This window comes from Pyxicephalus adspersus, chromosome 2, assembly GCF_032062135.1.
Source record: "Pyxicephalus adspersus chromosome 2, UCB_Pads_2.0, whole genome shotgun sequence".
Taxonomy (NCBI): Eukaryota; Metazoa; Chordata; class Amphibia; order Anura; family Pyxicephalidae; genus Pyxicephalus; species Pyxicephalus adspersus.
This window is the reverse complement of record NC_092859.1, coordinates 52,267,869-52,286,891: the sequence shown is the minus strand read 5'-3', so window position 1 is coordinate 52,286,891 and position 19,023 is coordinate 52,267,869. Positions and strand designations below refer to the sequence as shown.

At 39.5% G+C, this 19,023-nt stretch overlaps 1 protein-coding gene across 3 annotated transcripts in view; it reads right to left on the bottom strand.

The window, feature by feature from the left end:
• The window catches only part of LOC140323580 (A disintegrin and metalloproteinase with thrombospondin motifs 2-like), a 355,904-nt gene that overhangs the window by 94,447 nt on the left and 242,434 nt on the right, over positions 1-19,023 (bottom strand). For all 3 annotated transcript variants that reach the window (XM_072400782.1, XM_072400783.1, XM_072400780.1), the window contains 2 exons: positions 15,756-15,915; positions 4,867-4,999 (listed from right to left, as the gene is read on the bottom strand). In XM_072400782.1, the coding sequence (XP_072256883.1) occupies positions 4,867-4,999; positions 15,756-15,915 (293 nt within the window). The remainder of the gene's footprint in view (positions 1-4,866; positions 5,000-15,755; positions 15,916-19,023) is intronic.

Sequence of the window (19,023 nt, the reverse complement as noted above, 5' to 3'; positions counted from 1 at the left end):
AAGTTTTGTATCCGCTTTGTAAAAATAGCATATACATACACTATCTACTGACACCTGTCCAAATAGACAGCCTGACTATATTATATAAAAAACAAATGCAGAATACCAAAAATTTTAACCTAGGAATTGTTTTCAATGCTGACCTGTATTCCTCCTAACCACCAGTTTTGACAACATCCTATCTCCCTTGTTTCCTGTTTTTTTAGACATACCTTGGCTTCAAGCCCATAACCCTCTCGCCAACTAGTCCACAGGTCAAGTATCTATTTTCCTCGGACTACTGTCGCAAGGTTTGCCTGTTGAACCATGCCATCCTAATGTGCCTAGATACAGCTAAGAGTAAGCTCATCATCCATCAAGAATATTTAAACATCTTTGACAAAAAAGGGGCTGACTTTCTCGCTTCCCATTGTATATGTGATTTTCCCATAGAATTGCTTCCAGGAGCTAAGATTTCATTTGGGCACATTTATTTGTTGTCCCAAATTGGCCTCTCCCAAGGAGTACATTAGGGAAAACCCCCATGAAGGGTTGATTCGCCCTCCATGTCACCCGCTGGCACAGGCCTGTTCTTCATAGTATAGAAGGACACTCTTTCAAAGGGAAAAACAGCCAAGGTGTTCACTAAGTTAGACTTGCATGGGGACTATAAGTGAGGATTTGCGAAGAAGAAGAATGGAAAGCTGCGTTCCAGACCCAGTTTGGTCACTTATGTTAAGAACCTTGAGTACTTGAGAACGCAAAATGTCTTGGCACGTTGGGCCCTTGTCATCTTCCATTTTTACTTCAATGTCACTTTTTAGCCTGGGGCCAAGAATTCCAAACCAGATGCGCTTTTCTGTATGTTTCTGGAGGAAACCATTTCTGTCACCCCAAACACCATCCTTTCTTCAAAGAATTTCCTTATAGTCTAGTCCAACTTAATTGTACAAATTAAAAAAGCATTTCAGAACACACCTACCTCTTTTGCTCTTGACCTTCAATGGGATTAGGACCTTCTAATGTATTGAGACATAGAAGGTCTTTGTACCTGTCCTTGTGTCCTGCCAATAATTCCCCATTAGCAGGCCAATTTAGAGCAGCTCACAGATGAATCATTAACAGGACTTTTAAGGCAATAATACCTAACTAATCATTTAAAATCAATAATATTTATTGTACAGAAACAAATAAAATAACATAATAAATTTGTAAGGCCTGGTGAGTACCAGTATTCTCCAAATACCAGTCCCCCAATCTATCGCCGCAGTCTTCACCTATAGCAGCCCCCGCTCAGCCTTGGGAGACTGGTTGTTTCTCCCAGCACTCGGTTGCCCCCAGGACTTGGTACACAAGGATGGTGTCTCGAGATAGGCCAGCAGCTGACCAGAAGCCCACAAATACAGAGTACAGAATTATCAGGAAAACCAGAAACAAGCCAAAGTCAAAACACAGGAAATCAGTCCACCAAGCGTGGTACAAAGGGAAGGGCACAAGCAGAGTCGTGGTCACAAGCAAAGGTCAGTCCAGGCAGAGTTCAATGGATAATCAGGAACAGGCACAGGTCAGTAACAGAAAAATATAAAACCTCTCTAGCACAGGTAAGCCCAGCAGACGCTATAACAGGCACTGGTGACTGGGAGCAGAAGTCCCAGCAGCCAATAGCAGCGCAGGACCGAGTCAGGAGCTGATTAGCCTCTAGAATCCCCTTCAGCTGTGCGCAGCCCAACAAAGGATGCTGGGGATGCCAAAAATACATCAGGTTGCACAACCAAAGGGAAGCAGAGGCTGCTGCTATCCTAGTTCTCCTGGCTGCTGCAAATGACATTGCTGGACAGAACAAACAGTGTTTATTACTGCAATGGTGCACAGCGCGGAGCTGCCGGACAGATGAGCATTTCCTAACATTACCCCCCTCCTGAGAAGGGGCCTCCGGACCCTCCACCTGCAGTTCTTCAACCTTACCACTTTGCATCTTAGACTGATGCCCGGAAGCCCACTTTAATTTTTGCAGAACTCGAGGCTGGGGTTTGTCAGGAGTGGGCAGTGGCTGGAGGGTTTTAGCTGGAGCTATGCAAGGGGATTTACTAGGTCTAGCTTCAGGGAGGCTATGAGGTGGGGCATCTGCTTTGACATTATCATGGAGACTAGCAACACATAGAGGCAAGGAGTTTGCCAAACACTTCTCACCACATGCATTCCCCCATTTTACAATCTGCCCAGATTCCCAATCAATTACAGGGTTATGCTTACACAACCATGGCAGTCCTAAAATTACAGGGGATGAAGAAGTGTCTAGCAGAACAAATGATAACATTTCTGAGTGGGCATCACCCACCTTAACCAAAACCTCAGGAGTTGTGGATGTTGGTTTGCCTGCTGCAAAGGGGAATCATCAATTGCCAATACACATATAGATTCAGCCAAGTTAACAACTGGAGTTCCAAGAGAGCGGGCCAGAGATAAATAAATGAAATTAATGGCAGCACCACTATCCAGGAATGCCTTGCAATGCTTAGCAGAAGAATTCCAGGCAATTTCAACTGGTAACTGGACACAATTAGACTTCAATGGAAATACCTGTCTGCCTAGGTGGGTATCCAGGGGCCCACCTAGGCACTGAAGTTTCCCTCGCTTTCTCAGAGGACAGAATTGCACAAAGAGACCAGGTTCTCCACAAAACAGACAAAGCCCTTGGGACCTTCTCTTTAATCTTTCTGTGGCTGACAGCCTGCAGGAGCCCAACTGGTCATCAGTCCCCTTTTCTATCTTTTCAATGCAGTATGTCATGTCACAATTTAGAGTTGCAGTCTCTGAAAGGAAAGTCTTCTTCTAAGCGCGTTCCAGATCTCTCAAAATAATATTAGTAGGGATAGAGTTCATCAAACAGGTGGTCCCACTCCAACGTCCCAGGGAGGTTCTGTATGGGCTTACATGCGTCTTTTTAGGCTGGAGGAAAGTGAGGGAAAACAGGAAGGGCTCTTCCGGTGAGAGCACACCTCCTTCAAAGCAACCCGATGCGGTGTGGCGATCTTGTTGGGCCGTGGTGACCGGCTCTCTGAGCCAGACTGTGTAGGAGAAGGTTCAGAGTTCACACGTTGCCAATCTGCCACTGAAACCTGTTGTGCAGGTTGTGCACAGTCAGCTCTAAGTGTACGCTCATCTGTGCTTGCAGTGCGAGCAGCTTCTGGCACCATCTTGGATGCAGGCCTCTCATGTGCCACCTGCAAAGCTGGCCCACCAGGAGTGAAATAGCAGCACATCGCTGGGGAATGAGCGCTTCCTGGGGTGTCAAAAGGTTTGCTGGTTCATCTCTTTCCCATATCTGCATTCCTGGAGATTGAGGATGCCGGTAATTTGTTGGACTGGAGCAGGAGCCACTCCAAGATACCAACCATACATCTCTATTTTTGTAGGTATTAATGGACTCACCAAGATGGCCCACTTTCTGTCTATGAATAGCACCCCATCAGCAGTAACTGTTGGGGTTCTCCCGAGGGAGAAGGTATGTTTTCATGGGGTACCTGACAATATTGTTTCAGATAGAAGAGTCCAGTTTACCTCCAGGTTCTGGCAAGAGCTTTTCAAAAAGCTTCAGATTTGGTCCTCACTTTGGTCTTCTGGTTGCCATCCACAGACCAATAGGCAGACCAAAAGAACTAACCATTGGAGCAATGCTTAAGATGCTGCTTGTCTGCCTCTCATGACAACTAGGCCGATCTTCTCCAAAAGGCAAAATTTGTATACAACAACTCTGTGCACACCTCTACATTGGAATCTTTGTTCTTTGTCAACTATGGGTTTCACCCAGTTGTTTTGCCGAAATGCCCAGCCCAGTCTTCATTACCCGAGGTTAAAGCTTCTCCAGTTTGTTCTTTAACAAGCCCAGTTCCATGCCAAAGAAGGAACTGCCTGAAATTCAAGGAAGGGAATATGGTGTGGCTCTCCATGGCAAACCTAAATTTACATTTCCCCTCTAAGAAATTGTAACCCAGACTCATAGGACATTTCCCAGGTTTGAAAATTATTATTCCAGTGGTGGTTACACTCAGACTCCCAGAATCACTAAAGGTCCATCCAGTCTTTCACATCTTCTGCGTGAAATGCATTCCACAGGATCCTTTCGTGGGCAGATGATCTGTTCCTCCTCCACCAACTGCAGTCGACAGAAACAATTTGAGGAAGAAGAATTTGAGGTCGAAGCTGATCTGGCCTTTAAGAAAAGAGCAGGCCAGATGCAATACCTTGTTAATTGAAACAGTTTTGGAACAGATGTATGTTTTTTCCAAAAGGGAATGAGGCAACACACTTTTTGTCCCCTTCCCTTTTTAGGAAAACCAGAAAAGTCACAAGCCTATTGAATTCCAATATTGGTTTTAATATTGTAAGTGAGACAATGTTTTTTTTAAATTTGAGACTGAGACAGCCAGTTGAATTAGCGGAGCTATGCTTTACTAACAATGTCGACCAATGTCCGGGTGAAATTTGTGAATGACCTATACCTAAGCACCCACACATGAGGATAACAATGCAGGAGCCCAATTTAGTGACAACCATGTCACAGAATTGTGCTCCCTTTGTTGTCACTTTATACCAAAATGTGTCTTGAACAAGTATCAGCAAGCATTAATATTAGCTACAAAATATAAAATATTTACCAAAATGTTAAATATATTAAATAATTTCAAAAATATCACATATTTTTAGATATACTGTATATCAGAAGAGTGGTGGTAGTGTAACAACATAGTTTGTTGCAAGCTGGAATGGAGGCTTAGCAATATGATTCAAAATCATAATGGATTACAATAAAAAAAAAAAAAATATATATATACAATTTAATGAATGCAGACAGTAATATGAAATTTAGTTTAGGTAAAGACTTACATGGGTTGTGAACACTCTTGAAGATTACATGTTCTGCGAATGGGTTTTAGTTTTGGAATAAATTCACACATATTCTTATTCACCATTTTGTGGTCTGATTTTCTGCGACAGCCATATTTTGTGAACTGATAGCCTGCAATATAAATTAAGCAAAGAATCATTTTACTTACAGAATTTGTGTGTAATAAAACATGTAAAGGTGTAATTTACAACTATGCACAAAGAAACCATAGAAAATATATGCTTGTGATCCTTGTTACATAAATGTCCAATTCAAGTTTTAACATTCAAGGGCAACATTTTACATTCCTATAGTTAATGTTAGTGCTAGCTCTGCATAATCAGGTGTTATTAAAAAAAAAAGAAAATCTCTGACAATTGTTGACATAAAATTTATGGTAAGATTCAGCATTTTAGTCTTCAACCATGAAGCAAGAACAGGTAAAACACCTGTTATATAATGTCCAATTCAAGTTTTAACATTCAAGGGCAACATTTTACATTCCTATAGTTAATGTTAGTGCTAGCTCTGCATAATCAGGTGTTATTAAAAAAAAAAGAAAATCTCTGACAATTGTTGACATAAAATTTATGGTAAGATTCAGCATTTTAGTCTTCAACCATGAAGCAAGAACAGGAAACACCTGTTTTTGTTCACAAAGTAAAAGTGTCCACAAAAAGCACTCAAGGTTCTCCTAAACCCTACTTTCATGGTGTCACGAGTGGGATGGTGGACCCTCTGTGGGACCAGCCTGCTTACGTGTACGAGGTGCACAGTCCAGGACATTATTAAAATGAATTGTAAATGTTGGCAAGTATGTGTTCTGCACCCATTACTATGAGAGAGAATGAAAATTTGGTCTGAAACATAAAAAAGAATTTCCAGATTATCTTTAAGCTCCCCAACAAATATGGGGAAGGGGTCCTTTCATATGTTTTATAAACTGCAGCTTTGCACTGCATGCTACAAAAGATGGGAAAAAGGAAATCAAATGTGCAAAACTTCAAAATGGAGGACAGATTGCAAAAGAAAGTAAGGCAAATCCTCAAATATGTTTAAATATATCAATAGTAAAAAGATCAGGTCTGAGCAAGTAGGCCCCTTAAAAGACGTCTTGGGGTTGGTAACTGGGGATGAAGAAAATGCAGATTTACTTACTTTACATCGTAAGACGTCCCTAAAGGCCCCTGAGTCCGTGAGACACTAATTCCTGTCCAGGACTGTTTTTTAATTGGTGAAACAACTAACCCTATCTCTCCCATCTCAACCGCAGACCATACCTTCATCTCATAAATTGTAAAGGACTTAACGTCCCAGAAAAACGCTCCATGATTTTGAGAAATCTTAAAAAACAAAAGCCTGAACCGTGTTCTTACAGTAAACACACTTTGTACAACACCGTGGTGTGATGAACATGATTTTGCTAAAGGGATCTCAATATTGGGAGGCAATTTCAATATTCCTTAAAACCCAACCCTCCACACCTCAGTTAGGGAAGTCCTATGTACAATATAATGTATTCAGGGACATTAAACTGTTGCTACAGTCATTACAGCTGGTTGATACATGGTGCATGCTCTTTTGAAGTGCTAAATATTTCTCTTTTTATTTGGCATTTCATGGTAAATACTCTAGAATAGACTATTTTTTCATTTCTCATCCTGATTTATTTAATAGTACAGTGGCGGATATAAGAGTACATTTTGACCATGCCTCTTATATACTCTCATTAAATGAATTGCAAAAGAAACATCAAGATTGGGTTTTAAGATTAAATATAATAAAAATAGAAAGAAAAGGAGACTTTTATAGCAAAAACAGATTAGGTGTATGATATACATAAGCAGTACAGAATAGAGCAATTTTTGACAAAGTTCTGCTAAGGTACCTGTGCATAACATAGTACTTCTAAGCTAGACATAATGTCAGAATGACAAACACAAAATCTTGTCTCATTTTCTGACGCATTTTCCCCAGAAGGCTCCCTTAGTGGATAAGGAGACATGTATAGGTTGAACTGGTTTAAACAGAAATGTATACAAAACTTCATATTAATACACGTATCTAGAGTCTTGGTTGAAAATGAAAATCTATATAAACACATATTTATAACATGTTTACAAAAGTACAAACTAATAAAAGTGAAAGGATATCATAGGAAATACTAAGGTATCTGGGTTGTAATAAACATGAAATGGAATGTGAATATTAATGAGGGATATGTGGTATAAATAAAAGTTACCAAGGGTAAATGAGGTAAACCTACTTTGTCAGTTTTAGTTCCAAAAGATGTTGAAGCCCTTTATTGTTGCATCCCCCATCATCGGGGAATTGATGTCATTTGCAACCAACTAAACAGCAACTATCCTTTGAATACTAACTTCAATTAATTCATCATCTCCCTGCTTCAATACAGTTAGGTCCATAAATATTTGGACAGAGACAACTTTTTTCTAATTTAATTTTAAATGAAACAACTCAGATGCAGTTGAACTGTATGCAGACTTTCAGCTTTAACCAGTGGGTTGAGCAAAAAGATTGCATAAAAATGTGAGGAACTAAATCCTTTTTTTTAACACAATCACTTCATTTCAGGGGCTCAAAAGTAATTGGACAAATTAAAAAGCTGAAAATAAAATGTTTATTTCTAAAACTTGGTTGAAACCCTTTTCTGGCAATGACAGCCTGTAGTCTTGAACTCATGGACATCACCAGATGCTGGTTTTCTCCTTTTTAATGCTCTGCCAGGCCTTTACTGCAGCGTCTTTCAGTTGCTGTTTGTTTGTGGGCCTTTCTGTCTGAAGTTTAGTCTTCAACAAGTGAATCTGTCCAAAGAATCTTCATCTGTCCAAAAAATGTTTTTCCAGAACTTTGCTGGCTTTTTTAGATGTTTTTAAGCAAAGTCCAATCTAGCCTTTCTATACTCGAGGCTTATGAGTGGCTTGCACCTTGCAGTGCACCCTCTGTATTTAATTTCATGCAGTCTTCTCTTTATGTTAGATTTGGATATCAATATGCCTACTTCCTGGAGAGTGTTGTTCACTTGGTTGGCTGTTGTGAAGGGGTTTCTCTTCACCATGGAAATGATTCTGTGATCAGCCAGTACTGTTGTCTTCCAGGTTTAGCATTGCTGAGTTCACTAGTGCTTTGTTTGGTTCTCATGTTGTACCAAACTGTAGATTTTGCCACTAATATTGTGGCAATTTCTCGGATGGGATTTTTTCTGTTTTTGCAGCTTAAGGATGGCTTGTTTCACCTGCATGGACAGGGAGCTCCTTTGACCACATGTTGTCTGCAAAATCTTCCACATACAAGCACCCCCCCCCCCCCCAAATAAACTCCAGGCCTTTTATCTGCCTAATTGATAATGATATAACGAAGGAGCCCACCACCAGCCCATGAAATAGCCTTTGAGTCAATTGTCCAATTACTTTTGAGCCTCTGAAATGAAGTGATTATGCAAAAAAAGGCTTTAGTTCCATTCCAACATTTTTATGCAATATTTTTGTTCAACCCACTGCATTTAGGCTGAAAGTCTGCAGTTCAACTGTATCTGAGTTTCATTTAAAATTCATTGTGGTAATGTACAGAACCAAAATAAGAAAAAAGTTGTCTAAATATTTATGGACCTAACTGTATGTACTTACGAGAAACTTATTCGTGTTCAACAATAATGCACACCAAGCTATGCCAACTTGCACCTGGGCGACTGGGAAAAAATCCTGTTTTCCAACAAAACAATTTCCAAATACCACCAATATATTGGTGAAATATAATCCCTAAATACTTTTTTAAGACTTACAAACCAACACATACAACTAAACGTTTACTGTGGCCTATAACAAACAAGAGGTACCATTCTTGGATACCTGTATAAAAAAACAACTTTGGATGGTCAAATAAGCACTACTCTTTACAGAAAAAAGCTGCAGGAAACACTATCTTGCACACTCAAAGTACATGGAGTCATCACTACCTACAAAAACCACACAAAATATTATTGGGTATATTATCAAAACACTGGCAGATTCTAAGAGGCAATCCCAAAACTGCCAAATTTCTTTATTCCCAACCTGGCATTACTTATTGTGAATCTCCGTCTCTCAAAGACACCTTAGTCTCCAGCCACTATCATGCCTACCAACCAGATGACCCACACAAAGAAATATTTGGCACATATAAACATGGAAAATGTGCACAGTTTTAATGTATACATGAACAGCAAACCATTATACTTCCCAATAATATTGAGCACAAACTAATAAAATATGTGGTTTGCTGGATTACCTAGCTTTACTAATGCAAGTGTATTATGTCTAGTCTCGGAGAGCTTTGCTAAATCTGCCCCACAGTGTCTGCATTATTTAGACACTAGTGCATCTATACTTGTAAACCTGGTTTATATGTTGTTATAAGCGGACTATGTTCCGAGAAACACGTTGAACTGTTATAAGCCTATTTGTAACAACTACAGACTGTATTTTGGAGCATGTAAATGTGTTTATATTTGTATTTGTTTTAATAAACATTTCTAATAACAAAAGATACATACTGGATTGTGAATGAATGTATGCCTTTAACCACCTTGCCGGTATGCCCGTACGAAGGTCGGGCAAAAAAAAATGGCTAGGATGGTTAACCCCGTAATTTTGTCACATCCTTTTTTTATATTCATATTATCTACTAGAACCCCTGTTCAGACATATTTCTGTAAGTTACAGGTCTACAATTTAAAAAAAAAATTCATGAAAAACAGTGGATCACTTTTGGTACAGAAATCTAGACCTCAGTGTAACGCTCAGGTGGTTAAAGTCCCAAGGTTATTGACCCTGTTATGTAAAAAAATGTTTGTTTGCAAATTGATATTTAGTATTACTATAGCCTTTATAATACCCCTGAGGAAGCCCAAGACCAATGGTATGCATATCACTCTGGTATTTTAGTTCAAAAGACCAATATTTATTACTAACAAATGGTAATTGACACAACAAATATATTGGAACAAGGGGCATTATTCCTCAGTTTAGATGCTGAAAAAGCCTTTCACAGACTTAGTTGGCCCTTCATGTTTCAAACACTATGCTACATTTGAATAGGAGGACCATTTCTACAAGCAATTCATGCACTGTAATCAACTCTTACTGCAGAGGTTAAGTTTCCACACACAATGCCACTGACGGCACCATATATAAATGTAATTTAAAAAGGTATGTTTCCAGAGATAAGAAATTTATTACATAAATGGAAATCTATACCAGTCTCGTTTTTGGGCGTATAGCCCTCTTAAAATGATGGTGCTCCGTATATTGTTATATCTCTTCAAACTCTACCGGTCCCTGTCCCCCTTTTAACCCTCAACCATATTCAAGCAGATGTACTGAATTTTATCTTGGCTTATAAACCACATAGATTATCTAGGGCTGCATTATGATCCCACAGTGAACAAGGGGCAATGAGGAACCCTAATTTTGTCAAGTAATATTAATCATTTCAGTTATGTCAGCTAGCTTTGTGGGCTACTTTTAAACTGTATACTAATGTAATACTAAACTGTATTACAAAGAGAGCAACTTGAGCAGTAAATTGCTTGCTCGAGTTCCACGAGATTTAGGGGTGACCTCTCATATCTATGAGCTTATTGGTGCTAATGACCAACCCACTCATTTGGCCACTGAGATAGTTTACTGTTTCCATAGGTTCTATTCCCACTTATATAATTTGCCCACACACCACACCACCCAATCACAGAATGCAAGCTTTTTGGTCCTATTTAGAGAAAAGTGGCTTACCTACTTTCCAAGCAAGGAAGCAAAATCTTTAGAGCATTAAAATCAGTGATCTCTCAAATGAAACCCAATAAAAGGCCAGGCCCAGGTGGCTTTACAATGTTATATAACAAGACATTTGTGCATGTGCTTTCTACTCTACTTTTGCCTAACTTTGACATCAAATTGCTTGCTTAAATGTTATGCAACCACATCCTTTCATATTTAGCTCACATTATTGGTCAAGATCAAGTTGGGTTCATGGCTGGATGGGAGGCCAGGGAAAACACAACAAAGGTGACTTGCTTCTTTAGGTAGCACTAGATGAGTGAAAGGAATACTTCTTTCTACCAATGGAGAAAAGGTGTTTAACTCTGTAGCATTTAGACCCTCCACTTTATTGGTTTTTGTCCTACAATGTCCTGAATCTAATCACTTTATTGTTCCCCAATGGCCAAGGTGAAGGTCAATGGCATTTTCTCAGGTAGTATTAATATAAATAATGGCACTAGACAGGGCTTCCCACTGACACCATTGCTTTTCACACTGTCTCTTGAACCAATTATTAGAACTATTAAATTGAACTGAATTAAAAATGACAGGATATTTAAAGTTACCATATCATATAGTGGTGGAGTGATGGCACCTCTAGGGGTGCTACAGCTTGCACAGGAGTGGTGTAAGCCCTGAGAAGGGCGAAGGCGCAGAATCAAAGCAGCAACCATGTCTTCTCCAGAGACTCTTGTGGTGAGGATGTTGTGCTGCTGGTTGCTGCCAGACTGCAGTCCTTGGGCTCACCAGGGTGGGCAGGATGATGCACACTACCCAATAACTAGGCGGGAGAATTGTCAAGGAAGGCCAGGTTAGAGGCAGGCAGTATGCAAGAAAGACAGGAACAAGCAGTGGTCAAGAACCAGAGTTTCAGGAAATGGATACTGGTAACATAGGGCCACCTCAGACACTGGAGAACACAGGTGACACGGAGAACACCACAGACACAGGGGAACACTGGCACAGCACAAGAGAACTGACAAGGAAACACCAGACTGGGCAATACAGGACAGGAGCTGGACAAGGAAAGCACTGAATTCATCAGCAGTTGTAGTGGAAATGCTCAGCAGAGCTAGAGGGATCGGCAATAGTGGAGACATGCTGCACGAACACTGAGTCTGAGCTAGTTAAATAACCAGGGATGATTAAGAAGTAATCTTGAAAGAGCAGGTGCATCTAGGGTTAGAGCTGCCCACATGTGTATGAGACAGAGGTTAGTGTGACAGTATGAACTAACCGTTTCAGGAAGACATAAAGATGGTAAGTGGCGGATAATTAGGAGTGTGGGCTGGTAAAGCACATTTGGCGATTAGGATATGAAATGGTAACAGTTTGTACCCATCATCTAATACATTTGTTAGCAGAGTGATGTCTCTCGCAGCCCATAGTTGGAATGCCTTAAGTTGATTGCCTTGAGGAAAGCAAGGGGAGGTGTGGATTGGCAGTGCTGGTGTCCCAAAAAACAAAAAAATACCCGTGAAAAATAACTGCCAGGGGGCACCTGCCAGGGGTCCACAACTTGCACCTATGATTTTGTTCACCTGTACCCCCATGTTCAAGGGAAATTGGGGTTCAGGTGCTTGAAGCCTCCAGCAATGTGTAACAGGGTATATTTTTTTATGGGCGGAGTTCCACTTGTTCTGGTGATGGCCTATTGATGAAATTTTAGGGGGGTTACCTACAGGTTTCCCCCACTTGCACCTACATTTTTGTACATCTTCCTGTTCCAGAGTAATTGGGGTTCAAAGTATGGAAGGGGACAGGGTAATTTAGTATGACTTTTCAAGTTTTGTGACAGGTTGGTATAAACTTAGGGTTTGCACCTCCTTGCTATGTAAGTGGCCCCGGGGGACCCTAATTTGTGTGTTTAATTTCTGGCTTCTAGATAAACTAACTTTTTAAACAGCAACCCTGTTGTTCAATTTTCACTACTTTTCAGACACAGGGAGAAATGGAAGGCTGCAGCGGGAGAGATGGAAGGCTGCAGTAGATGACATGCTGATGACATTCATACGCAGAGTGAAAGTGAAACTATCCTGACAATGAATTAATTGTACACACCCACTGGTATACGCCCCCTGGCAGTTTTTTTTCACGGGTATTTTTTTTTAGGACACCGGGAAGGAAGGGAATACATTTTTTAAAATTTGTTAGTGTCTTGCCAAGCTGGGAGGGTATCCCTAAATATTAACTTCTTACTAATAGTCGAGGGAACAGTACATAGGGGAGAGTGCATTAACCCCAGTAATGACCATGGGAGAACCATCTGAGCTTGGAGCTTGGTGTGTGTTGTGCCACCAATCCTTGGTGTGGCGCATAAGGCATGCCAGATTGTGGTTTCCAGGAAACTGATACCCAACCATTTTTTTAGCTGGTAAAGATTGAATTTAGCTATACAGGGTGGTTTACCTTGCCATATAAAAGAAAGAAAGGATGATTGGAGTTTCTTACCATCTTCACAACAAAGTAAAAATGGCAAGTTTTGCATAGGGTAGAGTAAGCATGCAAAACTAATCATCTTAATAAGGTGACACCTTCCTAATAGTGATAAGGGGAAATTTTTCCAAGCTGGCAGATCAAAAAGGTTTTTTGCAATTAATGGGGAATATTTGAGATTGTACATGTCCAGAGCATTTCTAGTAATTTTGATGCCCAAATAAGTGATGAAGTGGCCTGCTATCTTTAACCCTAATTGTGTAGTCCAGGCTGCAGGCTCACAGAACAAGTTCTATGTAGGAAAAGTAATTCACTCTTGGAATGATTAATGCCAGAAAAGGCCCCAAGCATTTGTATATGGTGAGGCAATCCAGGGGGATCTCTTCACAGGTTGTTTAGAAACAGCATGATATCATCTGTGAAGAGTGCAGTTTTCACAATTTGGCATACTGGAAGTTCCTTAAACAGACCTGGTTTCTAAAATGATTTAGCTAAGGGCTTGATAGCTAATTTGAAAAATAGAGGTGACAGGGGACCTTCCTGCCTTGTCCCTCTGTGCAAACGAAAACCTGCCAAGCAGGATGACATTTTTTAAAAAGGCTTGTCTTTCAACTTGGTTGCTGTCTCTTGAGGTATATAAGGATTCGTAGTAGGACACAAACATGGATGCAATGTCTCTTGACACTCTTGGGGAGTGTTTAAGGGATCCTTGAGAGTCTCTAATAGCCATGGCCGCAGTTGGTTTTTTGTATCCTTTGGCCAAGTTGGCCAAGAGTCTGCCTGACTTGTTGCCAAAATAGAAGAATTCAGCCTCCCAGTAGGAGCAGACTATCATGTTGTATTGAGCGATCTAGATATCACACTTCTTTTTTACTTGTATCCATGCATCACGATCAATAGAGGACAAAGTAGCTTTATAGGTATTGTATGCTGAGTAAGTTTCAACACAGACTGCAATATAATTATCAAGAATTTTTCACTTTAAGGAAGAGCTGTCACTGATGATGTTCCCTCTCCACACTGCTTTAGCAATTTATCAATACAGTTTAGGATCATTCTTTTGGGTAGCATTGTGGTGATCATAATCCAGTCACCTGTATTTCAGGTAGTGCTGAAAAGAGTCCTCCTTGGCTAGGGAGGTAAGAAAGTTATACATCAAAAATCATTCTTGGAGGCAGGTATCTGATAATAGTAGGTACACGGGGTGTTATCTGATATCATCAGTGGGTGCACTTCTCACCAGTAGACTTCCTAGATTCCCAAACTGACACCTACCATGCAAAACCTATCCCCCATTAATTATGATTTTTTATTAGCCGCTATACGCGTGGATCCAGATAAATGGGTTGATAAACCTTTTTTGTGGTTTGGGAGAACGGTGATTGTGAACATTCTCCGCCGGGATGATGCATGTATTCTGCTCCCTCCCCATTTAGGTTCCACCATCCTTTTTTAAGAAACTCAAATTGCAGCTATCTAGCTTTCTTTGATCTAGACATAGTCCACAAATTAGTTTTAAATTGGTAACTCGACCTAAATATCATGGTGGTTAGATCTTTTTTCTCACAGTGGAAAACTTGAACACACTTCAAAAGTAATAGGTGTACTTATTTCAAAAGTAAGAGGGAAACATTTATCTAGACTATTACAGACAGGAGATATTCCATGGTGGTCCTATTTGCAAATCACCAATTTTGTAAGATCTTTAGATTCCTCGGAATCAACATCCTTCTCTTTTTCTGAGTTTGAAAAAATGTTAGAACCGATCTTCGCTGACCCACACAACCTCTTTGACGTACTGATTCATTGAGGATCTCTGATGTGCCGTTTTGGTAAAATTTGGGATGATGCATTACAGTTCACTCTATCTGACAAGCAGTGGGAAAGAACGTGTGTTATAGCACATTTTCCATTAGTGCCAAAATTAGGGAAATTTCATATAAAGTTTTGACACAGTGGTGCAAGACAATAGATAAACTATATAAATGGTACCCTGACAAATCTAATCTATGGTGGAGATGTCACAAAGAGATTGGTGAAATGACCCACATATAGTGGATAACCCTGCCCTCTAATAAAATAATATTGGGATAAAGTAATTTCTGTATGTAACCAGATATTAGGGATATGTTTGTATTTCTCTCCAGAAACATGTCTTCTATATATTTAAACTGTTTCTGGAGAGAAATACAAACATATCCCTAATATCTGGTTACATACAGAAATTATACTTTATCCCAATATTGTTTGATCATAGGACTAAGATCCTCTTATAAACCGTTCCTCACAATTTTCCTTTTTGCAGAGAAGGACAACTAAACTAATACAAGGAAAGAGAAGCTCAGCTATGAGGGGGATTAGCTGAACTGAATCGCTTCTCCCTGGAGAGGAGACGTTTAAGGGGGATATGATTACCCTGTAGAAATATATAAATAGTTCATATAGGGAACTTGCACACAAATATTCACTTTAAGGTCATTACAAAAGGGGAACTCTTTGTGTCTGGAAGAAAATAGACTAAGTTTTATCTTTAAGCACCTCTATAGTGAAACATTAAGGCTTTTTTTTGCATTTCAAAGAGTAATGTGTATTGTTGTTGTTTTTTTTTTTTTTTTTTTTTAATAGCATACAATTACCTCCTCCACAAGGCTTGGAACAAGGAGACCATTTCTTTAGTGCCCACTCATAAGCAACCATGTCTTCCTCAGGAACATAGTTATTACCCACATTTAATGAATCTTCATGTATCATATATTTGTAAGACAGGGATATTTTGGCATTTCCATGGGGCATTACCTAGAAAATGAAATTGTAATAGTGTTAACACATTTTTACCAAACGTTTATAATCTCTGACATCAAATAACCATAATAATATCAAACAGGACCATGAAAAGAAAGACTTTATGTACTCTATTGTTTTTACTTTCATTGATTTTTGAAATAATTTTTGTGAGTTTACAGTGTATATATATACACTGTATATATATATATGTAGAGAGAGAGACATATATAAACCCAGTGGCTTCAAAATAAGCAAACCCCTTCATTTTTTTTCAATTGTGTTATGTTGTGCCCTGATGCTACATTCTTTTTTTTTTTTTTTTTCATTAATCTACACTTACCATAATGTTAAAGTGAATCCATAGTAATGACAAAATGACAACAGAATTTTAGATAATTTACTATTTAAAAAAACACAAAAAGGCTACAAAAAATTTCTGCTGCATGGAAGGTTCCCAGAATCACAGTGACAGTTTGGCAGAACCAGGACTCTTCCAAGAGTTCTCTTGCCCAAACTAAGGGCCTTAATGAGCAATTAATAAGCTCAAGAGATCCTGTGTGGAGATAAGACTAAATTCCAGAAGGACAACTGTAACTGCAACCCTTCACCGATCTGGGCTTTATGTCAGAGTGGATAGATGGAAGCCTCTCATCAGTGCAAAACACATTAAAGCCTGCTTCAGACCATGAGGAATAAGATTCTGGTCTGATGAAACCAATATTAAACTGTTCTTCTTTTTTATTATTATAAATATTCATAAATGTATATATAATTTTTTAAAAATATATATTTTTATATATATAAAAAGTGGAAAGATATACACATCAAAGGAAATATACATCCAAATGGAATACAACAAAAAAAGGGGGAAAAAAACAAGGACAGGTTAAGCAATGGAAAACTATATCATCAAGCGTTGTGTAACCAAGTGTCTGAAAAGCACCAATTTAGGATTTATTTAGGATACATCATTGGTTAGGATTTAGGATACATCATTGATACCGATCCACGTGATGTAGTTTTCCCATACTGTAAAAAAAGGGGTGTTGGGATAAAACAGACAAGAAACCGCAGGAGTTGAGGGGAGAAGAGAAAATACATAGGAAATAAGTAAAGGGGTGAGGGAGCAGGCAATACCAAAGAGCTTGGAGACTTAACTGTAACTAAGCCACATATCCATCAAATCACACTTTTGAAGTGTCCCTGTCAACTATGTAAGACCTTTTAAAAAGACCCTGATAACAGGAAATGGTTACATGGTGCTTGAAACCTATACAGCTAAACAAATGGCTTAGGTCCTGGCGTAAAAGGGAAGGGTTTGGGTTCCTAGAGCACTGGGCTGACTTTTCATTGGAGGACAACCTATATGCCAGAGATGGCATCTAAATGTAAAGGTGGTCCGCAGTTTTTGGGGGAAGATTCATGGGAATTGTGGAGAAATATTTAAACTAGGACAGCAGGGAGTGGGACAGTCAAATAAGGGGGCACAAAGGTCAAACAGGGGTTAGCAACCAATGAAGCGTGGATTGGGGATAGTTGGGGAAGAGTTATGGATAAATGTAAGGAATTTCACATATTACACACTAACAATAGAGTGCGGAGTATTATTTGTACTGAAAAGGATTTGGCAAACACTGCTGGTAATGTTTTAAATAGTCTGTTCACCAATGCTAGAAGTCTGGCAATTAAAACTGGAAGCCTTAATGAACGAAGAGCTCTATGACTTGGTTGGTATTGATGAATACTGGCTTTGTCCTTCAGCAGAATGAAGCAAAAAGTTGGCGGTGTCTGTATGTGAGGTGATCTGATAGTGAATGTAAAAGAATAAATTATTGATAGAGCATGTGATGAGGTTGATAATTTACAGGTGGATTTGCATATATGGTGCCTAATAAACAGTTAATTTTTGGGGTCTGCTTTAGTCTCCCCAGTGTTATAGAAGAAATAGGGAAACAACTTGGAAAAAAGCAAAACGGCTGCGCAGGCTGGGACAGTGGTGGTCATGGGTGATTTCAACTACCCTGACATTGACTGTGGTAATGTCACTACAGGTAGAGTAAAAGGGTGGAAATTTATGAATTTAAAACAAGAAAATTGTATGGTACAGTTTATAAAAGCCCCTAGCTAGAACTGATACTCTTCCACCTATTTTTTTCTAACAATGTAGAGCTTCTAACAAATGTGCATATAAAAATCCGGGTAGCAGTGACCATAATATGATTTAATTCAATGTAAGTTGTAAACAGGAAGCAAAAACACAAAATATCAAAACGGTTAATTTCAGCACATTTTCTATTATTAAGGGCGGTTCTTTTTGACTTGGACTAGGAGAGAATGCTGTCCTCAAATGAGAGGACACATCAAAGGAACCCCAGGAAATCTGCACAGGTAGCAAAATGTGCGCTGTTTAGAGAGACTGCCTGCACCAACTGCGTTTGCTGTGCCCCTAATCGTCACCTAGTCCACCTGTGCAATTGAGCTCCTCAAGGCTGTCAGCCACAAAGAGGTTGGGAAGGAAAACTAAAGTGCTCTGTTTGTACTGCAGGGAATCTGGCCACTTTGTGCAAACCTGCTCACGGAAGAAGTCAGGAAACTTAAGCGCCCAGGGGGGCCTGGGGAAACCCCCCTAGGCGAGAAGGTATGTCCTCTCAAATCTCATCACATTTTGCTACCTGTGCAGATTTCCTGGGGTTCCTCTGTACAGCACAGGTGGTAAATGAGAGGGCAGAATCATAGGTGATGCCAAGACAATGTGCCTGAGGAGAGGGATGAAAAACAGTGTTGTTAACAGTTAGAAATATGTTTTGGGGGATTTGGAATTTGAGGGGGGGGGGGATATGATAAGTTCTGTTTTATACAGGTTGAGTTTTAGAAATCTGTCAGCGATTCATGATGAGATAACATAAGATTTGTAGTACTGGTAATTTTGTTAGGGAGGGACAACAAAAGTAATGGAAAGTATGGAGATGAGCGCTCTGCTTTAAATGCATAGTTATATAGTTACAGTTATAGTTAGTCATTTAGGTTAACCACCTGAGCGTTACACTGATTTCTAGATTTCTGTTCCAAAAGCGTCACAGGTTTTCATGAATTTTTTTTTTTAAATTGTAGACCTGTAAC